We start from the raw sequence: 27,627 nt of genomic DNA on the forward strand, positions 1-27,627 counted from the left end.
TGGAGGAGCCCCCACCCGCCAAGCTGCAGGATTTCCATTTTTTGCTCATTGATGAGCACACCCCCTCAGGGGTCCAGAGGAGGTGGGGGGGATCCCAGGAGATGTGAGATGTGACCCGGCCCAGGACAGCTTCAGGCAGGACAGGCCCTGTGTACAGGGCTCTCTGTTGTGGAATGCCCAGTGAGGAGGGCTAGGCAGCTGTGCACACAGCCTGCAGTGGAGCCCAAACGCTTGTGTGGGGGAAGTCACTGAGGTGGGAGGATGGGGAGCAAAGGGGGCATGCCAAGCAGAGGGCTCGGATGAGAGTCTGCTGGGGTGAAGAACCTGTGACCTCTGGTGTGCCTTAGAGAGAGGGAACAGGCCAGTAGTGGGCACTTACTGTGAGCTTCCACAGCCAGGCCCTGTCAGAGTGCAGAGAGTGGCCTCTCTGTGACTGGGGGAGACTAGGTAGGTTGGAGTTTCAGACTCTAGGAAGCAACAGTGTGTGTGGAGGGGACAGGACACCTGCTGGCAGTTGGAGTGGCCCAGGAAGGACAGGGAAGGAAGGTCTTTGTGATGAGGTACAGCGTGGCAGATGCCGCACAGGGAGGAGGGCAAGCTTGGTGCTGGTGTGGTGTTTTGGGACAGGTGCTCAGCTGGACCTTGAGTTGGGGCAGCAGGCCTGGCGCTGGGACGAGAGGGAGGAGACGCTCCTGCCAATGAAAAAGAGTCCATTTGGGGGGTGGGGGTGGGGCTGGGGGCAGACCCCAAATGCCCAGAAAGAGGCAAATCGGCACTTCTGGACCACCAAACCATCTGGTGATGCTACCTGCAGGGATGGGGTGTGTCGGGGGAGACGGCACCCGGATGGGGAAGAGGGGCCATGTGGAGGGCTTTATCCTGGATTAAGCTGGTTTTTCCAGGACGGGTGAAGTGGCCACGTGGGGAAAAGGCGGGGGGTTCTGAGCACAGCAGGGTCTCATATCCACTCTGCCCTTCCCCCTCACCCCACTCGCAGGTTCCCCCGCCTCCCCCCACCCCCACCCCCATGGATCACTCCTCGTTCAGCGGTGCACCTCGCTTCCTAACCCGGCCCAAGGCCTTCGTGGTGTCGGTGGGCAAAGATGCCACGCTGAGCTGCCAGATCGTGGGCAACCCCACGCCGCAGGTCAGCTGGGAGAAGGACCTGCAGCAGGTGGAGGCGGGCACTCGCTTCCGCCTGGCCCAGGACGGCGACCTGTACCGCCTCACCATCTTGGACCTGGCGCTGGGCGACAGCGGGCAGTATGTATGCCGTGCGCGCAACGCCATCGGCGAAGCCTTCGCGGCGGTCGGCCTGCAGGTGGACGCCGAGGCAGCGTGCGCCGAGCAGGCACCCCACTTTCTGCTGCGGCCCACATCCATCCGCGTGCGCGAGGGGGCCGAGGCCACCTTCCGTTGCCGCGTGCGCGGTTCGCCGCCGATGTCTGTGAGCTGGGACAAGGATGGGCGGCGCCTGGGCGCGCTGGAAGCTCCCCGAGTGCGCGTGGAGGCGAGCGGCGAGGCGAGCGCGCTGCGCATCCTGGCCGCGCAGCCGCGCGACAGCGGCACTTACACGGTGCACGCGGAGAACCCGCTGGGCGCCGCTAGCGCCGCCGCTGGGCTTTCGGTGGACACGGAAGCAGACACAGCCGGCCAGCCCGGGGCCTCCACAGCCATGCTCCTGGCGCACCTGCAGCTGCGGCGCGAGGCCATGCGCACCGAGGGCGCCCCGGCCTCGCCGCTCAGCGCCAGCACGCGCACCTGCACGGTGACTGAGGGCAAGCACGCGCGCCTCAGCTGCTTCGTGATGGGTGTGCCCAAGCCTGAGATAGTGTGGAAGAAGGATGGGCAGCTGGTGGCCGAGGGCCGGCGACATGTGGTGTACGAGGACGCGCAGGAGAACTTCGTGCTCAAGATCCTCTTCTGCAAGCAGTCAGACTGTGGCCTCTATACTTGCACAGCGTCCAACCTCGTGGGCCAGACCTACAGCTCCGTGCTAGTCGTCGTGCGAGGTGAGCTCCTGGCGCCGGGCGCAAGGTCACTGTGCGCAGTGACCACAGGCAGAGGCTCCTCCCCAGGCCTTCTGTCTTTTCCTTCCAGCGGCGGCTGCTGCTGCCATCTCCCCACCCTGTGCCTGTCTGGTAGAGGAATCCGTGGTTGGAGATCTTGGCAGCTCTCGCTGTTCTGTTCCATTGTCTTTGTGAGAGTAACACGAGTATACAACAAAGTGCTTTGTCACTAACAACCCCTCCCTCTGGGAGATGGTCAGGGTGCCCAGTGGCTGAGCCTGCTCTCTCCAGGCTGAGGGTGACCCAGGCTCTCCACCCCGCCTACAGGATGTTAAGGGGGTCTCCCTGGCAGAGCTGGAAGTAGGGCAGGAGCAAGGACAAACCTTGTGCTGTCAGAGGCCTCAGGCTGGGACTGCACCAGGGTGCAGCTTGAAGGTGGTTCTGGGTCAGTTTGCAGGCTCATGTCCAGGTCTGGGGGCTCCCCCAGGGCACCGGGGTAGCTGTAGGCAACACCATCAGAATTTGCTGGAGGGCTGTTTCCTCTTGTTTCCTAAGACCAGCCTCTTGAAGTGGTTGGAGTCCCACCTCCACTTTTTACCAGCTGTAGGATCTCCAGCAGGGCGCTTCAACCTTCGTGTGCGTGCCTCAGTTTCCTCGTTTTTCGCACGGAAGTGCGCTCCTGGAGTTGAGCAATTTCGCACTCATCCAGTGGCCTCACTACTGTGTGAACCCAACCCATCCTGCCTGTCCAGGACCAGCTTAGGGCCTGCTCAGTGGGGCTGCTTGCTGTGGCTTCACCTGCCTCATTTCTCCTTTTCTCTTCCAGACTTCTCCTTATATTTTTTTGGGGGGGCTCTTTCCTTTAAGTTCTGTTCCCTCTCCTCTGTCCTCCCTCCTTTTCTATACCCCTACCTCCCTCTGTCCCCTCCTTACAGCTCCTCTGCCCTCCCACCCACCACCTTCTGCCCCCAAAGCCCCTCCAACCCCTGTCCTGGCTCCCTGCCCCCACCCCAGCCTTACACCTCCCTTACCCTGCCCCCCTCCTTCCCCTCACTCTACTCCTTGCCCCCTGACTGCCCCCTCCGTCACCCCTCCTGTCTGCCCCTCTTCCCTCTCCTCGCCCCACTCACCTGAGCTCTTTTTCCTCAGCGCCCATGGTGCCCTTCAGAAAGCGGCTGCAGGACCTGGAGGTGCCAGAGAAAGCGTCGGCCACATTCCAGTGTGAGGTGCCGCTGCCGCCCATGGAGTCTGCGTGGTATAAGGAGGAGACGCGGCTGTGGGCCAGTGCCAAGTACCTCATCGAGGAGGCAGGCGCTGAGCGCCGACTGACCGTGCTCAATGTCACCTCTGATGACGATGCTGTGTACATCTGCGAGACGGCAGAGGGCAGTCGCACGGTGGCCGAGCTGGCGGTGCGAGGTGGGTGGGCAGGGGGCCCAGAGACTGGGCAAGGTCCGGGTCTCACAGGAGCTGGGCAAGTGGCGTAGGTAGTGGGCGGGTGGGGTGGGCAGGACCCTGGCACGAGGGGTGCATCAGGGAGAGGTGGGGTGGGCACTCGGGGGACAGGGGCGGGAAGGAGGTAGGGGTGGGACAGGCCTACAGCGGTCTCTCTGACCACCTGCAGCCCTTACCCCTCCCTTTCCCCACTGCTCCTCTGCCCACCCCAGGCAACCTCCTTCGAAAGCTCCCGAGGAAGACAGCTGGGCGAGTGGGAGACACGGCCATGTTCTGTGTGGAGCTGGCCAAGCCAGACGGCCCCATCCACTGGCTGTGGAACCAGCAGGAGGTTTTGGCCGGGGGCCGAGTGGCCATTACTGCCGAAGGCACGTGCCACACGCTGACCATCTCCCAGTGCAGCCTGGACGATGCGGGTGAGGTGGCCTTTGTGGCTGGGGACTGCCGGACGTCCACCCAGTTCTGCGTGTCAGGTAAGGGCCTAGGGAGTACCTGTCAGACAGAGGGTGCCTCTTCCCTGCCCACAGTCCACTGGGCCCTGCTCTGAGTTGTCGCCTGTTGCGGGGAGCGCCGTGCGGGGCAGGGAATGCCTAGGTTGTAGCTCTGGTTCTCTGGGGCTCATGGTTTGTTTGACACCCTCCTTCACTATGATCACACTAGGCATCTGCAAAGTAGGAGTCCTGGTGGCCCCCGACCCTGTGAACCAGATTAGAAAGTGCAGGTTGTTCTAGAAGCACAGCGTGTAGGGGGTGACATTGCGGGTGTGTCCTCTTTCTGTGGCCTTTGGTGTTGAGATTGGCTCCCCCAGGGTCAGCCCTTTGCTGGGGACAGGGACCCTGCACGTGGGTCTCAGCACCCTTGGAAGGGTCATCGTGCCTTGCCTCAACCATCATCCAGCCCAAGATCCCAATGCATAGATGGGGTCAAGGCTGAGGACTGGAAAGAGTTCCTTTCCAGGCCACGTGGACAGCTCAGGGTGGCCCCTGAGGCCCGGGCACTCTCTCCACTGCAAACAGAGAAATGGCCACAGAGCTGAGACTGGGGTTATGGGCTCACAGTGTCCTCTTGGGCTGCCAGTCCCCTTGGGCTGAGGCCATTTCAGACCACCAGGGCAGTGCCCCCGGGGAGGGCTGGGAATTCTGTGACAACCCCTTTATCCTACTGTGACCTTGGACCCAGGGCTTGGGGAGGGGGCTCCCAGTTGGTGACATGGGCCCGTGCTCTGCTCAGCCCCCAGAAGGCCGCCCCTGCGTGCTCCTGAGGCCCCTGTGGTGAAGGCCAGGACAGAGAGCTCTGTGACCCTTGGCTGGTCCCCACCACCCCACGGGGACCGCCCTGTTGCTATCGATGGCTACCTGGTGGAGAAGAAGAGAATGGGCACCCACCCCTGGAGCCGGTGCCATGAAGACAAGTGGGTGGCTATGCCTGAGCTGACTGTGGCTGGCGTGGCCGAGGAGGGGGAATTCCAGTTCAGGGTGTCAGCTGTGAACAGATTTGGCCAGAGCCCCTACCTCGAGTTCCCGGGAACTGTACACCTGGGTAAGTGTGGAAGGTTCTGTTCTCCCCGGCACCCTGGTGACAACCTGTGGGGCCATCTGCCCCTGAATCACCCAGACCCAGAGTGTGGCCCAGCCTTGGAGAGGCCAGAGTGACTCATGGGTCCTCTTTACGGTAGGGGGGTGGGCCCAGGGTCCTGATGCTATTGAAGACTTTTTTGTAGGAAGGCCAGGGGACCCCAAGACAGGACTCGAGCCCTGCAGGAACCTATCTGTATCCACCAGCCCTGGGGCACTGGGCTACACAGCTGCCCCACCACACTGGGTTTGTGGGATCTGAAGGGGATCTCGGGTGGCTGTAACTTGTCCTCACTCCACCCTGCGTCTGACTTTCGTTTGTGGTCTCCATGTGCTTGTTCAGTGGACTTCCTAGAGCAGGGGTTATTTGGGCCCAGGCATTGGGGGAGAGGAGGGCAGGGGCCCAGCTCCTTCCTGAAGCCCCCATCCCACAGCCCCCCAGCTGGCTGTGAAAACACCTCTGAAGGCGGTAGAGGCAGTGGAAGGCGGCGAGGTGACCTTCTCTGTGGACCTCACTACGGCCTCAGCAGGAGAGTGGTTCCTGGACGGGCAGGCCCTGAAGGCCAGCAGCGTGTATGTGATACACTGTGACGGCACCCGGCACACTCTCACCATTCGCTTGGTGCCTGGCAGCCTGCACGGGGCCGAGCTCAAGTTCGTGGCCAATGGTATCGAGAGCAGCATCCGCATGGAGGTCCGAGGTAGGGGGACCCCGTCCCATGACCCTGGGGCCCCTCTGAGCCCCGTTTCCTCTGGGAGTGGGGGCGGGATGGGGTCCCTGGGGTCTCAGGGCTCGGGAGATCTGTCGTTGCTCCTAGGGCAGGTGGGCTGCTGGATGAAGTGGGGCCAGGCGGTGGGGTGTGCAGGGTCACCGGGTGTGAGTGGAAGAGGGGCTAATGTGTCCCCGATGGCGCCAAGCTTCAATTCTCTGTCTGTATGTCCCCCCTTCCCTTCCCCTTCTCCCCTCCTCCCTCTTTGTTGATTCCTTCTCCTACGCCACTTCTTGTCCTGTCTCTGCCTTTCTTGCCTCTCTGACTCCCCTCCCATATCTGGCTCTTCCCCCTCTGTTGACTCTGCCTCGTTCCACTTCCCCCGTCCCCTTCCCCCTATCCACACCCTGCTGTCTACACCCCGCTCTGTCCACTCCTTCATCCCACTTCCCTCCCCCCACCCCCTTCCTCCGATCGCTCTCCCTCTGTCCACTTCCCCCTTCATCCACACCCACTTTGTCCAACTGTCTGTGACTTCCAGCAGCCCTGGGGCCGACGACCAAGTGTCCGGCAGCAGCAGTGGCAGCACGGGAGGTGCTGGCCCGGCTGCACGAGGAGGCCCAACTCCTGGCCGAGTTATCGGACCAGGCTGCAGCTGTGACGTGGCTCAAGGACGGACACGCACTGTCTCCAGGCCCCAAGTATGAGGTGCAGGCGTCAGCCGGGCAGCAGGCACTGCTAGTGCGGGACGTGAAGCAAGAAGACGCAGGCCTGTATGAGTGTGTCAGCCACGGGGACCGCATCGCCTACCAACTATTGGTGCAAGGTGACACCAGTGTGTGTGTGTTCATGTCCTCCCTGGGCCGCCGCTGTGGCCAGGGCTGCGCATTCTGTCCCCCAGCTCTGGATAGGCTCTGGGGCACCTGGGTAGCAGGAGCTGCTGTTCTCTGTTCCCGTGGGGAGGGTGGGGGATCAGGGGCTCTGCCAACCCCCTGAGGAGGGTGGGGAGTCAGATAGGCTCAGGTGACCCTGTGGGGAGGGCAGGGGTGTGTGTGGGGTGCTCAGCCCACCCTATGGAGACAGTGAGGGGATGGGATGGAGTCAGGTGACCATGTGGGGAGGGCAGGAGTCTGGGCAGCTCTGCTGACCTTGTGAAGAGGGTAGGGGGTCAGGGCAGGCTCAGGTGACCCCTGAGGGTAGGGTGGGGAACCAGGGACCCTGCCAACCCCATTGGGAGGGTGGGGGTCAGGGACTCTGCTCAGTAGGGGAGGAGCTTCCTATGAGTGGGTGGCACTTGGGTGGTTGAAAGTCAGCAGCTGAGGCTGGCTCTGTCTCTGAAGGGGCCTAGGTTTGGGCGAGGGCCAGTGTCTCCCATGATCCTGAAGCCCCGAGCACCTTCATCTGCTAGCTGCCTGGGCACGTGTGTGGTTAGGGCTCTGTCGGACCCCTGACCTGCCCATGTGCCCTTGTAGGCCTCACATCTTTTTTTGCACAAGGACACGGCTGGTGGCTGTGTGGATGCCGTGGCCGGGGGCTCAGCCCACTTTGAATACGAAACCTCAGAGGCCCACGTGTGTGTACACTGGTACAAGGATGGCGTGGAGCTCAGTCACTCCTGCCAGCGCTTCTCACAGGAGGACATGGGCACACGGCACCGGCTGGTGGCTACCTCAGTCACTGTGCAGGATGAGGGCACCTACTTGTGCCAAGTGGGCGAGGACGCTGTGGACTTCTGGTCGTGTGTCTGTGGTTAGTGCACTGCCTCCCAGGTTTGGTGTGTGGGGAGCAGGTCTGGCTGCATCCATCTGTGCAGCACTTGCAAGGCCAAGCTGTCTCTCCCTTCATTTCTTCTGAGAATACTTGGGGGTAAGGGCAGTTACTTCTGAATTTGGGTGAAGAAACTACCCACGAAACTAATATATATATGGGTGAAGAATGCAGGCCTGGAAAATAAAAGATAAGAAGGAAATTTAAAGCCCTTGTCCTCTTTTTAAAGATGAGGAAATGAGGCAGAGCAGACCTAGAAAGTGCTGGAAGTGTCCTTGGAAGGTTAGATTTGGATCTTGGTGAATCTGAGGCCCTGGCTCTTTCTAGAACCCATTGAGGTCTCTTGGCAGATTCTCCAAGTCCAGTTCTGCCCCATCTTGGCCCTCAGAAGGGTCTCTGCCATGCTGCCCAAGCCTCCTTCCATCTGAGCACAGGCACTGGGGCCGGGCTGCCCATCATGGAGCTCTGAGGCTGCTTCCCATCACACCCAGTAGGGGTTAGGGTACCTGGACCACCTGTGCCCATGGAGGGTTCTATGTGCAGCACCTGATCACAAAGGATCCTCGTAGGGGGGATCCGAGGCTGCCTGGGGTCTAGAGCAAAGCTCTGTCATGGCTCCAGGACTTGGGAAACCTCACCTTGGCAGAGCCTCTGCTGTGTATCCCTCCCTGTCACCAGAGCCCTCAGAGATGTTTGCCAAGGAGCAGCCAGCACTCAGGGAGGTACAGACCGAGGTGGGGGCCAGTGCTACACTGAGCTGTGAGGTGGCCCAAGCCCAGATGGAGGTGACATGGTACAAGGATGGGAAGAAGCTGAGTGTGAGCTCAAAAGTGTGCATGGAGGCCAAGGGCTGCACCCGGCGGCTGGTGGTGCAGCAGATGGGGAATAGGGACGCTGGGGAGTACAGCTCTGAGGCCAGGGGCAGAAGGTCTCCTTCCGCCTGGGTATCACAGGTCAGTTGATGAAGCAGACATTTGACCATTTCATAGGAACAGGCCTGGAGGAACCAGGCCTGTTTTCAGTGTGGGTGACGGCAGTGCTCAGCTGACTCATCAGGCCCGTATCAGTTATACAAATAACCCCAGAACTTAGTGACCCAATGGAACGATCTGTGGGCAGGAATTCAAGCAGTGCTCAGCGTGGGTGGCTCATCTCTGCTCCACATGGTGTTGACTGGGACACTAGGATCCAGTCTGGCCTCATTTGTGTGTCTGATGTCCCAGTCAGGGGGCTGGCTGTGATGGCAGGCCTCTCTCTTCTAGTGATGTTATCTGGGCTCATTCCTGTCTGGGACCATGCTGTTCTCTCCTCTGGGCCTATGCTCTCCATGTGACATCTCATTCTCAAGGCCTCTTTCTCCATGTGGGTAGCCTGAGCTCCTCCATTTCTGGCTGGGTTCCCTTTAGGGATTAGGAGATGCTACAGGGTTTGTTAAGGTTTGTTTTCACCAGTCCCAGAATATTACATTCTGTGTGTTTTATTGCACAAAGCCAGACATAAGGCCAGCCTAGTTGCAAGGAGTTGGAGAAGTAGACCTCACTGTTGATGAGGAGTCCCCTGGTTAATTGGGGACAGTTTCTAACAATCTACCACAAGGACACAGGCTCTATCTGTCTAGATCTTTGCTTTCTTGAGCATAAGATAAAGATCTTTCTAATGCTTATTGCCTCATGGTCACAAGATGGCTTCCATAGCTCCAGCCATCATGTTCAAGGTGGGAAAAACATGTAAGGATTGTGTGTGTGTTTGTTTTTTTCCTTTTCACTGCTGTGCAGTAAATTATCACAAACTCAGTGGCTTAAAATAATGCCCATCTGTTAGTTCACAGTTCTATAGATCAGAATTCAAGATGTGGATTCTGGATTCTCTTTTCAGGGTCTCAAGGGCTGGAATCCATGTGCCATCTGGCTGAGTTCTCTCAGGGTCCTTTTCCAAGCTCATCCAAGTTGTTGGCAGAATTCATTTCCTTGTGGTTCTGGGTCTAAGGCTATTTCCTGGCTGGCTGGCAGCCAGGGGCTGCTCTTAGGTCCTTTGCCACATGGCCCCTCATGTCCATTCACTCTTTTTTTTTTTTTAAACATCTTTATTGGAGTATAATTGCTTTACAACGGTGTGTTAGTTTCTGCTTTATAACAAAGTGAATCAGTTATACATATACATATGTTCCTATATCTCTTCCCTCTTGTGTCTCCCTCCCTCCCACCCTCCCTATCCCGCCCCTATAGGTGGTCACAAAGCACCGAGCTGATCTCCCTGTGCTATGCGGCTGCTTCCCACTAGCTATGTATTTTACATTTGGTAGTGTATATATGTCCATGACACTCTCTCACCTTGTCACATCTTCCCCTTCCCCTTCCCCATATCCTCAAGTCCATTCTCTAGTAGGTCTGTGTCTTTATTCCCGTCTTGCCACTAGGTTCTTCATGACCTTTTTTTTTTTTTTCTCTTACATTCCATATATATGTGTTAGCATACTGTGTTTGTTTTTCTCTTTCTGACTTACTTCACTCTGTATGACAGACTCTAACTCCATCCACCTCACTACAAATACCTCCATTTCATTTCTTTTTATGGCTGAATAATATTCCATTGTATATATGTGCCACATCTTCTTTATCCATTCATCTGATGATGGACACTTAGGTTGCTTCCATGTCCTGGCTATTGTAAATAGAGCTGCAATGAACATTGTGGTACATGACTCTTTTTGAATTATGGTTTTCTCAGGGTATATGCCCAGTAGTGGGATTGCTGGGTTGTATGGTAGTTCTATTTTTAGTTTTTTAAGGAACCTCCATACTGTTCTCCATAGTGGCTGTATCAATTTACATTCCCACCAACAGTGCAAGAGGGTTCTCTTTTCTCCACACCCTCTCCAGCATTTATTGTTTCTAGATTTTTTGATGATGGCCATTCTGACCGGTGTGAGGTGATATCTCTTTGTAGTTTTGATTTGCATTTCTCTAATGATTAGTGATGTTGAGCATTCTTTCATGTGTCTGTGGGCAATCTGTATATCTTCTTTGGAGAAATGTCTATTTGGTCTTCTGCCCATTTTTGGATTGGATTGTTTGTTTTTTTGCTATTGAGCTGCATGAGCTGCTTGTAAATTTTGAAGATTAATCCTGTGTCATTTGCTTCATTTGCAAATATTTTCTCCCATTCTGAGGGTTGTCTTTTGGTCTTGTTTATGGTTTCCTTTGCTGTGCAAAAGCTTTTAAGTTTCATTAGGTCCCATTTGTTTATTTTTGTTTTTATTTCCATTTCTCTAGGAGCTGGGTCAAAAAGGATCTTGCTGTGATTTATGTCATAGAGTGTTCTGCCTATGTTTTCCTCTAAGAGTTTGATAGTGTCTGGCCTTACATTTAGGTCTTTAATCCATTTTGAGTTTATTTTTGTGTATGGTGTTAGGGAGTGTTCTAATTTCATACTTTTACATGTACCTGTCCAGTTTTCCCAGCACCACTTATTGAAGAGGCTGTCTTTTCTCCACTGAATATGCTTGCCTCCTTTATCAAAGATAAGGTGACCATATGTGTGTGGGTTTATCTCTGTGTTTTCTATCCTGTTCCATTGATCTATGTTTCTGGTTTTGTGCCAGTACCAAACTGTCTTGATTACTGTAGCTTTGTAATATAGTCTGAAGTCAGGGAGCCTGATTCCTCCAGCTCCATTTTTCGTTCTCAAGATTGCTTTGGCTATTTGGGGTCTTTTGTGTTTCCATACAAATTGTGAAATTTTTTGTTCTAGTTCTGTGAAATATGCCAGTGGTAGTTTGATAGGGATTGCATTGAATCTGTAGATTGCTTTGGGTAGTAGAGTCATTTTCACAATGTTGATTCTTCCAATCCAAGAACATGGTATATCTCTCCATCTATTTGTATCATCTTTAATTTCTTTCATCAGTGTCTTATAATTTTCTGCATACAGGTCTTTGTCTCCTTAGGTAGGTTTATTCCTAGGTATTTTATTCTTTTTGTTGCAATGGTAAACGTGAGTGTTTTCTTAATTTCACTTTCAGATTTTTCATCATTAGTGTATAGGAATGCCAGAGATTTCTGTGCATTAATTTTGTATCCTGCTACTTTACCAAATTCATTGATTAGCTCTAGTAGTTTTCTGGTAGCATCTTTAGGATTCTCTATGTATAGTATCATGTCATCTGCAAACAGTGACAGCTTTACTTCTTCTTTTCCGCTTTGGATTCCTTTTATTTCTTTTTCTTCTCTGATTGCTGTGGCTAACACTTCCAAAACTATGTTGAATAATAGTGGTGAGAGTGGGCAACCTTGTCTTGTTCCTGATCTTAGTGGAAATGGTTTCAGTTTTTCACCATTGAGGACAATGTTGGCTGTGGGTTTGTCATATATGGCCTTTATTATGTTGAGGAAAGTTCCCTCTATGCCTACTTTCTGCAGGGCTTTTATCATAAATTGGTGTTGAATTTTATCGAAAGCTTTCTCTGCATCTATTGAGATGATCATATGGTTTTTCTCCTTCAATTTGTTAATATGGTGTATTACGTTGATTGATTTGCGTATATTGAAGAATCCTTGCATTCCTGGAATAAACCCCACTTGATCATGATGTATGATCCTTTTAATGTGCTGTTGGATTCTGTTTGCTAGTATTTTGTTGAGGATTTTTGCATCTATGTTCATCAGTGATATTGGCCTGTAGTTTTCTTTCTTTGTGACCTCTTTGTCTGGTTTTGGTATCAGGGTGATGGTGGCCTCGTAGAATGAGTTGTGGAGTGTTCCTCCCTCTGCAATATTTTGGAAGAGTTTGAGAAGGATAGGTGTTAGCTCTTCTCTAAATGTTTGATAGAATTCGCCTGTGAAGCCATCTGGTCCTGGGCTTTTCTTTGTTGGAAGATTTTTAACCACAGTTTCAATTTCAGTGCTTGTGATTGGTCTGTTTATATTTTCTATTTCTTCCTGGTTCAGTCTCGGCAGGTTGTTCATTTCTAAGAATTTGTCCATTTCTTCCAGGTTGTCCAATTTATTGGCATAGAGTTGCTTGTAGTAATCTCTCATGATTGTTTGTATTTCTGCAGTGTCAGTTGTTACTTCTCCTTTTTCATTTCTAATTCTATTGATTTGAGTCTTCTCCCTTTTTCTCTTGATGAGTCTGGCTAATGGTTTATCAATTTTCCATTCACTCTTATGCTTCAAATCTCTTTGGCCGGGAAGAACCCCCTCCCTTCTAAGGTCTCACCTGATTAGGTCAGGCCCAACCAGGATAATCTCCTTGTTAATGAACTCATAGTCAACTGATCTGGGACCTACATTCCTTCTGCAGAATCCCTTCACAGCAGTGCCTGGATTAGTGTTTGGTGGAATAGCTTGGAGAAGGTGCATGCATACTGTGGTGCAGGGATCTTGGGGCAGTCCTACCTAGCACAGGGTGTCACCTGCTCTTTCTTCTATTCAGAGAACAGATGCTCTCTGAGGAGCCCACAGCCGATTTTTCCTATGCCTCCCAGTACTGTGTGGGTCCAATGGCCATGCCTTGCTCAGGCACCTGGGAAAGTGAGTGCCTAATCTTCCAGCTTCAGCAGTGGAACATTGAGGGTGGTAGAGGTGGGCGTGTGGTGGTGTGGTTGGCCTGGTTCTGCTGAGGGATCTGTCCTGTGGCACTGGGCCATGCCCACACCAGGGTGGCTGTGCCCTGGTTTTGGACACTGACTTTGAGGCAGGCTGTGGAGGGATCAGAGTGGACAGGATCAGACCTCACTCCTGCCTCTTAGGAGACAGGTGACCTTAGGCAAGTCGTCAGTGTCGTGTCCCCCTGAAGTCTGTCTGGAAACTCAGAATGTGGCCTTAACTGGAAATGGGGTCTTTGCAGACAACATCAAGGAGGATCACAAAATGAGATTACCCTGGATTAAGGTGGGCCCTGACTCCAATGACAGGTGTCCTTTGAGAGAAAGAAGAGGGATATTCGCGATACAGATACACGGGGACATGGCCAATGACAATGGAGGCAGAGATTGGGGTGATGCAGTCACAAACCCAGGGATGCCTGGAACCACCAGATTATAGCCATCCTGGTGGATGTCAGGTAGTATCTTACTGTGGTTTTGATTTGTATTTCCCTGATGACTAATGATGTTGAGTATCTTTTCATATGTATTTGTATATCTTCTTTGGAGAAATGTCTATTCAGATCCTTTGCTTGTTTTTTAATTATTTATCTTTTTATTACTCAGTTGAAAGAGTTCTTCATATATTCTGGATAGTATAGCCTTATACTATATATAATGTAGTATAGCCTTATCAGATATATGATTTGCAAATAGTTTCTTCCATTCACTTTCTTAATTGTGCCCTTTGATGCACAAAAGTTTTAAAATTGTGATGAAATCTAGTTTATCTTCTTTGGTTTCTTGTGTGTTAGGTGTCACATCTAAGAAATCGTTTCCCAATCCAAGGTCAAATAGATTGACACCTATGTTTTCTTCTAAGAGTTTTCCAGTTTTAGCCCTTGTATTTAGGTCTTTGATCCATTTTATGATAATTTTTGTGTATGGTGTGAGTTAGGGGTCCAACTTCATCCTTTCCATTGGATATCCAGTTGTCCCAGCACCATTTGTTGAAAAGAATTTTTCCCCATTGAATTTTCTTGGCATCCTTGTTGAAAGTCAATTAACCATTAACTATTTACTTCTGGACTCTCAATTTTATTCCATTGATATATATGTCTACCACAGTCTTGATTATTGTAGCTTTGTGGTATGTTTTGAAATTGGGAAGTGTGAATTCTTTAACTTTTTTTTCAACATTGATTTGGCTATTTGAGGTCCCTTGCATTTCCACATGAATTTTAGGATCATCTTTTTAAGTTTTGCAAAAAAGACAGCTGGTATTTTGATTGGGATTGCATCAAAATATGTAGGTCAATTTGGGGAATATTGCCATCTTTTTATTTTATTTTAAAAATTTATTTATTTATTTATTTTTGGCTGCGTTGGGTTTTTGTTGCTGCACGTGGGCTTTCTCTAGTTGTGGCGAGCAGGGGCTACCCTTCGTTGGGGTGCGCGGGCTTCTCATTGCGGTGGCTTCTCTTGTTGCAGAGCACGGGCTCTAGGCATGCGGGCTTCAGTAGTTGTGGTGCATGGGCTTAGTTGCTCCGTGCATGTGGGATCTTCCCGGACCAGGGATTGAACCCATGTCCCCTGCATTGGCAGGCAGATTGTTAACCACTGCACCACCAGGGAAGTCCCCAAGTGACTGGCATCAGATTTCTTTTTTAATTTTATTTTTTTGACCGCGCCGTGTGGCATGCGGGATCTTAGTTCCCTGACCAGGGATCGCACCCGAGCCCCCGTAGTGGAAGCGCAGAGTCTTAACCACTGGACCACCAGGGAAGTCCCCTTTGCCATCTTAACAGTGTTAGTCTCCTAATCCACAATATGAGGTGACTTTCTATTTATTTTGGCCTTTTAAATTTCAGTTATGTTTTATAGTTTTTAGTGTGCAGGAATTGCACTTATTTTGTTAAGTTTGTTGCTAAGTATTTTATTCTTTTTGATGCTACTGTAAATGGAATTGTTTTCTTAATTTCATTTTTAAATTGTTCATTCCTAATGTATGGAAATAGAATTGATTTTTGTATATTGGTCTAGTATCCTGCAGCTTCTCTGAATTCATTTATTCACTCTATTAGTTCTTTTGTGGATGCCTTAGGATTTTCTATATACAAATCATGTCATCTGCAGGTAGTTTTACTTCATTTCCAGTCTGGATGCCTCTCATTTTGTTTTTGATTACTGATTAAATCTCTTTACTTGTTATAGGTCTATTCAGATTTTTTTCCATTTATTCTTGTGTTAGTTTTGATAGTTTATGTGTTTCTAGGAATTTCTCCATTTCATCTAGGTTATCTAGTTGGTGTGCAGTTGTTCATAGTATTCTCTTATAATCCTTTTTATTTTTGTAAGGTCTTTATTGATGTCCCCAGTTTTTTATCCTGATTTTAATAATTTGAGTCTTCTATCTTTTTTCTTAGTCAGTCTAGCTAATATTTTGTCAATTTTGTTGATCTTTTCAAAGAACCACCTTTTGGTTTCCTTGATTCTTTCTATTGCTTTTGTATTCTCCATTTCACTTATCTATGCTCTAATCTTTGTTTTCTTCATTCTTCTAAGTTTGGATTTAACTTAATCTTTTTCTTGTATCTTAAGGTATGAAGTTAGGTTATTGATTTGTGATCTTCTTTTTAAGATAGGCCTATAGCTTATAGCTATGGATGGCAGGAAACTGAACACTGCTTTCACTGCACCTCATAAGTTTTGGTATGCTGTGTTTTCATTTTCATTTATCTCAAAATATTTTCTAATTTTCCTTGTAATTCTCCTTTGAGTGTGTTGTTTAATTTTGACATACTTGTGAATTTTCCAGTTTTCTTTCTAGTATTGCTGTCTAGTTTCATTCCATCATAGTCAAAAAGATTCTTTGTATGCTTTCAGTCTTTTTAGATTTATTGAGACTTGTTTTATGGCCTAACATGTGGTCTGTGTTAGAGGATGTTCCATATGTGCTTGAGTAAAATGTGTCTTCTGTTGCTGTTGGGTGGAGTGTCCTCTGTAAGTCAGTTAGGTCTAGTTTCTTGTATAGTGTTATTCATGTCCTATTTCCTTATTGATCTATCTGGTTGTTCTATCCATTATTGAAAGTAGGGTACTGAAGTCTCTGACTATTCTTGGAGAACTGTCTATTTCTCCCTTTAATCTTTTAGTTTTTGTTTCATATATTTTGGAGCTCTCCTGTAAATTGTGCTTATGTTTATAGTTGTGATATCTTCTTGATGAATTGACCCTTTTAATCAATATATAACATCCTTAATCTATATCTGTATATATTAAATATAATGTCTTGTAATGTTTTTTTCCTTTTGTTTGACATTAGTATAGCCACCTCAGGTCTCTATTGATTGCTATTTGTAAGGAGTATCTTTTCACTTTCAACCTATTTGTATCTTTGGATCTAAAGTGAATCTCCTGTAGACAGCATTTAAAAAATTCATTTTGTATTAAGTTAATTCTTATAAGGAAGTGTTTCCTTCTGCTATTTTACTCTTTGTTTCTTATATGTCATATCTTTTTGCCATTATTTTCTCCATTATTGTCATTTATGATTAATTTATTTTTTCTAGTGTACCATTTTTGTTACTTTCTCATTTCTTTATGTATATGTACATTCATTTTTTCTTAGTGATTACCCTGGGGATTGTCATTAACATCTAACTTTGTAATAATCAAGTTTGAAATTATATCATCTTAGTTTCAATAGAAAAACTCTCTTTCTTTACAGGTTGTGCCCCAAGCTGAATGTTGTTAATGTCACAAGTTATGTCTTTATACATAGTGTGTCCGTTAACTTTATAGTTTTCTAATTATTGTTTATGCATTTGTATTTTAAGTCATATAAGAAATAAAAGGAATTATCTAAGCACCAGAAGAATGATCCAATATAAATGAGAGTTGGAACTTACAAACAAGAGCAAGATTAGAAGATCAGAAATTCCACCCAGAAACTTCACATGATAGAAAAACAATCTGAAAGAGTATGTCAAATAAGTCTACTTAAAATGATTAAAGAGATGTATGGAAGACTAGAAAATGTAAGAAAAAGTGAAATACTAGGAAAAAGAACAGGCAGATTTAAAGAACCAAATGAAACTTCTTGAATAAGAAACACAACTTTTGTAATAACAATTCAGTGGAGGGATAAACAGCAAGTTAGACATAGCTGAAGGTAGAATTATTGAATTGGAAGATAGATCTGAGAAAATTACTCAGGATAAATCACAAAGAGGTAAAAAATAAGAGATAATGACAGACATAGAGAAGAGAAGTAGAAGACCACACGTATGTCTAAAAGGACTTCTAGGAGAGACTAGAGATAATGAGGAGATGAAATAATGAAAGAAATAATGTGGAGAAATTTTAGAAATGGTAAAAGACATGAATCCTAAACTTCAAGATTCATAAGAAATAATGGGAATTGTAAAAAAAAGTCACAGCTAGTGAATTCCAGAAGGCCAAAAACCAAGAGGACATCTTAACCTCCAAAGGGAAAAAAGATTAATGGGATGATAATTATTCTTCCTGTAGATTTTTCAACAGCAATAAAGAGCACAGAAAAGATGGTATAGTCTCCAAAGCACTGAGGGAAAATAACTGTTGATCTAGAATTCTGTATCCAGCTAAACTATCATTCAAAAGTTAAGGTGAAATACAGACATTTTCAGAGAGTAAATGGAGAGAATTTATCATTCATAAAATCTCACTGAAAGAATTACCAATGAATATACTTTATAAAGAAGAAAATCAAGTCTAGAGTAGTAGAATGGATTCTAGAGCAGTGGTCCCCAACCTTTTTTGCACCAGGGACCAGTTCTGTGGAAGACAATTTTTCCATGGACCAGGGAGGGGGGATGGTTCAAGCGGTAATGCGAGCTATGGGGGGGATGGTTCAGGTGGTAATGCAAGCAATGGTTCAGGCGGTAATGCAAGCGATGGGGGGATGGTTCAGGTGGTAATGCGAGTGATGGGGAACAATGGGGAGCAGTGGGGAGCAGCAGATGATGCTTTGCTTGCTCACCCACTGCTCACCTCCTGCTGTGAGGCCCAGTTCCTAACAGGCTGTGGACTAGTACTGGTTTGTGACCCGGGGGTTGGAGACCCCTGTTCTAGAGGAATGTGATGTCAAGCAAATACAGTAAGTTAATAAAAAGCAGCATCTGATTCCCAAGGCCAAGGATTTGATTACACCAATGGTGATTGGCCTGCTAGAAGTTGTAGACTGCATTAACATATTAGTGTTCCTGTGACTCAGGGGTATTGCCTGTTCTTGGTGACATGGTATAAGAAATTCTCCCTGAAAATACCAATGCTGTGATATGCCAGCCACAAATTATGCCTCTCTTTGTTAGGGTAATTATGAGATCACAGGTGCTAAGTAGATGCCAGAGCTTGAACTGTAACATATACCAACGTGAAAATTATTGAACTGAGAGCCTTCAGATTCTGAGAACTAACCTGTTCCCTGCTTTGTACATCTTCTGAGTGTGAAGTTCTCTGTGTTGAGAAAGCTAGGAATAGGACTGGCTTGTGGCCAAGGCATCATGGTTTTGAGATCCAGAAGGTGGGCCCTCATCCAATTCTAGAAACTTGATTGTCTCTGTGTCTTCCTCTCTGTCCCCAGAGGCCACACTGATATTTGCCAAGGAGCATCCAGCATGCAGGGAAGTGCAGGCTGAGGTGGGGGCCAGCACCATGCTAAGCTGTGAGGTAGTCCAGGCCCAGACAGAGGTGATATGGTTCAAGGAGGGAAAGAAACTGAGTTCAAGCTCAAAAGTGTGTGTGGAGGCCAAGGAAGGGCTGCACCCCGAGGCTGGTGGCGCAGCAGGTAGGCAAGGTAGATGCTGGGGGTGTACAGCTGAGAGGCCAGGGGCTGGAAGGTCTCCTTCCACCTCGACATCACAGGTGGGTTCCTTGAAGCCCTTCTTATGTTCCTCAGGTTAATTATTAGGGAGTGGGGGTGTGTGGTCATGCCCCCTAAAAGTGTGTTTTGTCACAAAACTTACCACATAGCAGCTAGCGGGTATTAATTACATGCCAAGGGCCAGATTTTATGAAGTGCTTCTTGTCTTTTTACTTGTATAAACTTCACAACCACCTCGGGAAGAGGAATTCTGATTATTCCCATTTTAAGATAAGGCACAAGGAAATTCCATAACTTGCCAAAGTTCACATACATAGCCAGAGAATTACAGAGCCAGGATTTAGGCCCAATATTCTGAGGGCTGTTTTCTCTGGTTATCAAATTACAGTTTAACAATCCCTTGCCCATATTAAAAAATTTTTTTAAAGAGACTATTCCACTGTCTTCCAGATTCCATGTATTATTTTGGAATATCAACTGTCAGATATATTATGTTCCCTCAAGGGTCAAAAATTTTTTTCTTTTCCTGTTGTTTTTAAGGTATTGTTTTTGATTTTGATTTTCAGCAGTTTACATTGATGAACCTAGGTGTGATTTTCTTTGTATTCATCCTGGTTAGGGTTGCAGAGCATTTTGAGTCTGTGGATTTTTGTCTTTCCTCAACCATAGAGTGTGGTTTCTCACATGTCTCATATGTATCTCTCTTTCTCTCTACCTCTTAATTCTTTTTCTCTCTCTGCTTTAGTCTGGATATTTTCTTTAGATCTGTCTTCCAATCCACTAATTTTCTATTCTTCTATATCTAATCTGTTGTCAAACCCATTTATACTGTGTTTACTTTCAGTTATTGTATTTTCCAGTTTCATAATTTCCATTTGTTTAATTTCTTATAGATTCTATAGATTCTAGACTCTGTAGTAAAATTTTTGTATTTGATATATTTTCTTTTCTTTCATACTAAAGAAATATCATGGTTATATCCTGGTCTGATCATCTGATATTGCTCTTTTTTTGGATTTCTATTCACTCTTGTCCTTGGCATGCCAGTGAATTTTCAGTTGACTGTCAGACATTGTTTGAGAAAACTTTTTGAATATGGATGATGTTATCTTACTTCAGACAGAGGATCAGTATTTCCTTTGCTAGGGAGGGAGAGAACAACTAAGAACTTTAGTCTATTCAAGGACTGCACTGACTCAAGGCTGCATTGCAGTTTTGATCAGGGTCATCTATCTCTGGTTTGCCCCCAGTCCTGGGCATAGTCCTCCAAGGATTTCTACAGAGATTTGGGGTATGGATGGGGGTCTCTTTTCAGGCAGACACTCAACTCTAATCTTTGTCTCTCTGGTAATACAAGGTGCTAAAAAGTCTGCTATGGTTTTCAGAGGTTTTCTGCTTGGCTTTGTAGTCTCCTGGGCCATGCAGTTGTGGAGCTCATCAAACATCTTGAGGGGAATGTTTTTGAGTGTGGGGCTCAATTCTACAAGATCTCTTTTCCCTGGAGGCTTGGCTCCTCAATCTCTAACTTTATCTCTCTGCTCACACAAGGTGTACATAGCATGACCAGTTTTCCTGTTTCGTAGTAGCAGCCCTATGCCTTTTAGTGTCATGCTGTACTAAGGAGCAGCAGTGTCCAGAGGAGAAAATTAGATGCCCAGTGTGGTTCCAAAAGTGCAGTTCCCTTTTACCTTCCTCACTCACTTCACATCTATCCTTCTAGGAGAGCCCTGGCCCTAGCTCTCATCTCTGTTAGAATGACTCCCCTCAGCTTTCATCAAAGCTGCCTCCCTTTTATCATTTAGCACTTCACCTAAACATTACTCCTTAGCAAGATTTTCTCTGACCACCAAATCTAAGTCACCAGTCAGTCCCTTCTCTCTAGCATGTCACTCTGTCTTATTTCATCACAGCATTCACTGTAGCATTACATCATTGTCATGTTTGTATGTTTGTTTGTTTTTCCTCAGTAGAAGGTAAGATCTGTAAGAACAGAGACTGTGTTACTCACGTTTCCAGCTATGGTGTAGCATTCCCAGCTACCACCATAGTGCCTGCAGATAATGGGCCCTCCATTGACATTAGTTGCATCAGTGATTGAATGAATGAATGAATGAATGACTGCATCTACAGCATGGACCCTCTGAGATCCTATTTGTATTTATTTGAGTTTAATGGAGCATATACAATTATTAAAATTGATGATATCAGCCATTGGTAAGGATGTGGAGAACTGGAACTCCAACACACTGCTGGTGCGAGTGTAAGTTGGTACAAAAATTTTGGAACACTGGAAATATCTGCTAAAGCCAAAAGCAGATGTTCCTATGTTCCAACAGTTCTGGTGCCCTAAAAGATATGTGAAAGAATGTTCATAGCAACTTTACACATCATATCTCCAAATTGAAAACAACCCAAATGAACCACAAGAGAAAAAGGAAAAATAAATTGTGGTGCTCACTCATACAACAGAATCCTGTATATCAGTATGAAAGAACTGACTGCTGCTACATGTATAACGTGGATAGATCTTACAGACATTATGTTGAGTGAAAGAAAAGAGACCCAAAGAACACATAATGTATAATTCCATTCATGTGAAATCAAAGAACAGACAAAAGTAACTGATGGAGGTCGAGGTCAGAATAGTGCTTACTTTTGGGGAGTGGTCAGTAGTGAAAGGGGGACTGTAAATGTTCTGTTTGTTGATGTGTTTTGATCACATGGTGATAGGTACACCTAAATTTCATTGAGCTGTATGAATGAATTAGTGCACTTTATATGTGAGTTATACCTAGAAAAATGTAGAATAGTTTGTGGAGGACATACCATATGCTTGGGTCTGGGGATACAAGTGCACACAACCCAACCTGCCTGCCAGAGGTGACTGTCACATGGGAAAGACAATGAACTAGCTGTGACAGATGCTAGAATAACTTTGGCCACTTTCCTCCAGCCTTAGGAATTGACCTTGAGTCAGAACATCACCAAAATGTACACTTGAGATATATGTTTGTAAACACAACTCTACACCTTCCTGGGCACATGGCATCACTGGCTCCAAGGAGAAAATTTACTGAACTCTTAAGTTTTGGTCTCACAGGCTGGTACCAGCTTTGTGTCTCTGACACTGTGTGTCCCTTTCTGTGCCCAGAGTCCTCTGCGGTGTTTATCAAGGGGCAGCCAGCACATAAAGAGGTGCAGGCCGTGGTGGGGGCCAGCACCACACTGAGCTGCGAGGTGGCCCAGGCTCAGACGGAGGTGACGTGGTACAAGAACAGGAAGAAGCTGAATTCGAGCTCAAAAGTGCGTGTGGAGGCCAAGGGCTGCACCCAGAGGTTGGTGGTGCAGCAGGTGGACAAGGCAGATGCCGGGGAGTACAGCTGCGAGGCCAGGGGCCAGAAGGTCTCCTTCCACCTGGATGTCACAGGTCAGTCCTTGGAGGTAGTAACTTAGCCTTGTGTGGAGGTGATGGGACTGGCTTGCATCCCCTGACAGACCCGATGATCTTCCCACTAGACTTCATCTCTTTTAGCTTTCCATCTTCCCACCTCCCATTTTCATACCCATGGCTGGACCAAGGGAGGCTGGATGGGCAGGCTGTGAACAGAAGGGATAATGGTGTTGCTATAAACCCTGAGTGGTGTTTCCACACAGTAATGCACAGTCTTCAGTTCCCAGCATCTGCCCAGAACCTTCCGGGTATTCCTTGGTGTCTGGGACTCTGGTTCTGTATTGCACTTGGAGTCTGAGGTAGACCAGATGTCTTTTTACTGTGGGTATGTGAATTTGCTCCTCCTGGATGTCCTGACAGCTCCTAGATGCCATCACCTAGCAACGCATGTGGGTTCACACTAGGGAGAGATGTTTGAATTTCATTAAGCCAGGACAAGGGGAAATTTCTGCCACACAGTCATACTTGGATTTATCTCAAGACTGAACTATGGATTATCAAAGTTTTAGGTGTTCTGAACACTCTTTCTTCCTTGCACATGGATTTAGAAGTTATCTGTGCATCTACATGTAACAAAATCTAGATCCATTTTTCTTGCAATATGTGTGCAAAGTAAACAGAGACCAGAGGGTTGGTCGATATGTGCCTGAGATATGCACAAGTGAGGTCTGGAATTCTCTTTTCAAAGCAAATACTGATTTCCTTTTGTTTTCTGTTAGAACATTCTATGTCATAATTCCCCATGGAGTCTGATTTATAGATTTAGACTTGGAGAGGAATAGTAGCTTCTCCTATACCAACATGTATGTATCTTTTAAGAATGGTATTTTAGAAGAATATGACAATATTTTTTCATGGCAATAAATGTGAAAGTTTTGACAAATTGATCAGATTCTTAGAAAACTATATAAAAAGTGACACAAGAAACATTCAACAACTCAAGTAGTTCCATAATCTTTTAAATAATTGGAACCATAATGATAAATCTTCTCATAGAGAAAGATCTAAGCCAAGTAGTTCCACTGGTAAAGTATATGAAATACTTTGGAAAGAAAATCCATGTTCATGGATATTCTTCTAGAGAATAGAAGAAGAAGATAAACAGTCTCTGATTTGTTTCATGTAGATAGCATAACATTGATACCAATATCTGACCAAAAAATTGTAAGAATTAAAATTACAGACCAACCTATTATAGATATCAAGGCCAATATCTGAAACAAAATATTATCAAAATAAATTTAACAATATATTAAGAGGAAAATTGGTAATACACTGTGATAAAAGTCATAGTCCAGAAATGCAAGGTTGTTCAAACACTAGAAACATTAGCAAAGCAATCTGTTCATGACATGCAGAATAAAGTATTTGGTAAGATTTGGCATTATAAATACAGAAGAAAAGTTTAATAAAGTTGGCATCAATTCATGACATAAAATTCTTAACGAATTATAAATAGAACAGTTCTTAATCTGATAAATGACGCTGCAGACAAACCAGCTAATTGCACACAAAAAAGTGAAAGTTTGAAAGTTGTCTGTGAGATAGGGAACCAGACAAGGAAACCAACTGTTACTGCTTTTAACCAACATTGTACAGCAGAGATAGGAGGAAAAGAAAGTAAAAGACATAAACGTGTGAAGAAACAAAAGTTGAATTCATGGATAATATGATTAATCCAAAGGATAAATTATGAGACTTAATAAGATAGTTGAGAATGATTACCATGTAAAAAAATCAATATGAAGAAAACACGTCTACATCTACATTGTAGCAACATCTGGAAAATGAAATTTTTAAAAGAGTTACAATAGCATCAAAAGAATCATTTTCTAATTCCAAGTCTAATAAAGGGTGTTGAGAGGCTCTGTGTGCATGGGGGAATTATTAAAAATGTTTTGAGAGACAGTCAAGAAGTTCTAAATAGTTGGGTAGAAATCCAGGGAAGAATAAAAAATGTTCAATACCAATTAAAATCCAAACAAATGTTTGTTTAGTGGGGATTTTGAAAATTCAGAAGTAAATTGCTAAGATCATATACAGTCAATACACTCTTGAAAAAGTGAGCAAAAAGTGAGTTATTTGCTATACCAATATCAAGATTGTTATAAAGCTACAGTAATGAATACAATAGTGTCTCGTTGCAAGGAGAGATACACAGACCAAAGGACCAGAATAGTGATCTCTGACACAAATCTGAACATGAATGGATGCCCACATTCCCCTGCTCCTTTTTTTTAAAAAAAAATGTGGAATCATGCAAGGAGTAGAGACAACATGGTTTTAATAAATGGTACTTAAACCATTTAACCATATAGAAAAACGATTAGGCCAGTAATTCATATCCCACACAGTCAACTCATGTTGGGTTAAACACCACAGAATAGAAGGGAAAATCATAAAACTCTTAGATGATAACATAGATGGTTTTAATTACCTCAGATTAAAGAATGATTTCTTTCTTTTTTTAAATAAATAATTTAAAAAATTTTTTATTATTAGTGTATAGGAATGCAAGAGATTTCTGTGCATTAATTTTGTATCCTGCTACTTTACCAAATTCATTGATTAGCTCTAGTAGTTTTCTGGTAGCATCTTTAGGATTCTCTATGTATAGTATCATGTCATCTGCAAACAGTGACAGCTTTACTTCTTCGTTTCCGATTTGGATTCCTTTTATTTCTTTTTCTTCTCTGATTGCCATGGCTAAAACTTCCAAAACTATGTTGAATAATAGTGGTGAGAGTGGGAAACCTTGTCTTGTTCCTGATCTTAGTGGAAATGGTTTCAGTTTTTCACCATTGAGGACGATGTTGGCTGTGGGTTTGTCATATATGGCCTTTATTATGTTGAGGTAAGTTCCCTCTATGCCTGCTTTCTGCAGGGCTTTTATCATAAATGGGTGTTGAATTTTGTCGAAAGCTTTCTCTGCATCTATTGAGATGATCATATGGTTTTTCTCCTTCAATTTGTTAATATGGTGTATCACGTTGATTGATTTGCGTATATTGAAGAATCCTTGGTACTGGCACAAAAACAGAAGTATAGATCAATGGAACAGGATAGAAAGCCCAGAGATAAACCCACACACATATGGTCACCTTATCTTTGATAAATGAGGCAAGCATATACAGTGGAGAAAAGACAGCCTCTTCAATAAGTGGTGCTGGGAAAACTGGACAGGTACATGTAAAAGTATGAAATTAGAACACTCCCTAACACCATACACAAAAATAAACTCAAAATGGATTAAAGACCTAAATGTAAGGCCAGACACTATCAAACTCTTAGAGGAAAACATAGGCAGAACACTCTATGACATAAATCACAGCAAGATCCTTTTTGACCCAGCTCCTAGAGAAATGGAAATAAAAACAAAAATAAACAAATGGGACCTAATGAAACTTAAAAGCTTTTGCACAGCAAAGGAAACCATAAACAAGACCAAAAGACAACCCTCAGAATGGGAGAAAATATTTGCAAATGAAGCAAATGACACAGGATTAATCTTCAAAATTTACAAGCAGCTCATGCAGCTCAATAGCAAAAAAACAAACAATCCAATCCAAAAATGGGCAGAAGACCAAATAGACATTTCTCCAAAGAAGATATACAGATTGCCCACAGACACATGAAAGAATGCTCAACATCACTAATCATTAGAGAAATGCAAATCAAAACTACAAAGAGATATCACCTCACACCGGTCAGAATGACCATCATCAAAAAATCTAGAAACAATAAATGCTGGAGAGGGTGTGGAGAAAAGGGAACACTCTTGCACTGTTGGTGGGAATGTAAATTGATACAGCCACTATGGAGAACAGTATGGAGGTTCCTTAAAAAACTAAAAATAGAACTACCATACGACCCAGCAATCCCACTACTGGGCATATACCCTGAGAAAACCATAATTCAAAATGAATCATGTACCAAAATGTTCATTGCAGCTCTATTTGTAATAGTCAGGACATGGAAGCAACCTAAGTGTCCATCATCGGATGAATGGATAAAGAAGATGTGGCACGTATATACAATGGAATATTACTCAGCCATAAAAAAGAAACGAAATTGAGTTATTTGTAATGAGGTGGATGGAGTTAGAGTCTGTCATACAGAGTGAAGTAAGTCAGAAAGAGAAAAAGAAATACAGTATGCTAACACATATATATGGAATCTAAGGAAAAAAAAAAAGGTCATGAAGAACCTAGTGGTAAGACGGGAATAAAGACACAGACCTACTAGAGAATGGACTTGAGGATATGGGGGGGGAAGGGTAAGCTGTGACAAAGTGAGAGAGTGGCATGGACATATATACACTACCAAACGTAAAATAGATAGCTAGTGGGAAGCAGCCGCATAGCACAGGGAGATCAGCTCGGTGCTTTGTGACCACCTAGAGGGGTGGGATAGGGAGGGTGGGAGGGAGGGAGATGCAAGAGGGAAGAGATATGGGAACATATGTATATGTATAACTGATTCACTTTGTTATAAAGCGGAAACTAACACACCATTGTAAAGCAATTATACTCCAAGAAAGATGTTAAAAAAAAATTTTTTTTTTAAATTATTTTTGGCTTCGCTGCTCCACGCGGGCTCTCTCTAGTTGCGGCGAGCTGGGGCTACTCTTCACTGTGGTGTGCGGGCTTCTCATTGCGGTGGCTTCTCTTGTTGTTTAGCATGAGCTCTAGGTGCGCAGGCTCAGTAGTTATGGCTCACAGGCTCTAGAGAGCAGGCTCAGCAGTTGTGGCACACGGGCTTAGTTACTCTATGGCATGTGACATCTTCCTGGACCAGGGCTCAAACCTGTGTCCCCTGCATTGGCAGGCAGATTCTTAACCACTACACCACCAGGGAAGTCCCAAAGAATGACTTCTTAAAATACAATTGCACTAATCATAATGAAAAAAATTTGACTACCTTAAAACTAAATATGCATTGATAGATTCATCAGAAGATAGCATAAAGTACTGAAAAGGCAAACCACACAGATGTGGAAGACATTTAGAACACACACACTTGTCAGTGCCTAGCATTCGTATGTATAAAAACGTCCTTAAAGTGAACATACAAATGGCAGACAATGCTATTGAAAATAGGGCAAAAACGTTGAACAGTGACACCACAGAAGAGCAAACACTGATGACCAAAAACATCAGAAATGGGTCTTTACTTTGAATCATCAGAAAAAATGCAAAAGACTGCCACAGG

At 45.9% G+C, this 27,627-nt stretch overlaps 1 protein-coding gene across 1 annotated transcript in view; it reads left to right on the top strand.

Moving 5' to 3' along the window:
- The first annotated feature begins 1,027 nt into the window (after positions 1–1,027).
- The window catches only part of OBSCN (obscurin, cytoskeletal calmodulin and titin-interacting RhoGEF), a 158,023-nt gene continuing 131,423 nt past the window's right edge, over positions 1,028–27,627 (top strand). The window contains exons 1-7 of the mRNA XM_061190097.1: positions 1,028–2,012; positions 3,159–3,428; positions 3,677–3,937; positions 4,695–5,003; positions 5,473–5,739; positions 6,290–6,585; positions 7,221–7,497. Of these exons, the coding sequence (XP_061046080.1) occupies positions 1,028–2,012; positions 3,159–3,428; positions 3,677–3,937; positions 4,695–5,003; positions 5,473–5,739; positions 6,290–6,585; positions 7,221–7,497 (2,665 nt within the window). The remainder of the gene's footprint in view (positions 2,013–3,158; positions 3,429–3,676; positions 3,938–4,694; positions 5,004–5,472; positions 5,740–6,289; positions 6,586–7,220; positions 7,498–27,627) is intronic.

Source organism: Eubalaena glacialis, chromosome 4, assembly GCF_028564815.1.
Source record: "Eubalaena glacialis isolate mEubGla1 chromosome 4, mEubGla1.1.hap2.+ XY, whole genome shotgun sequence".
In the NCBI taxonomy this organism is placed as follows: Eukaryota; Metazoa; Chordata; class Mammalia; order Artiodactyla; family Balaenidae; genus Eubalaena; species Eubalaena glacialis.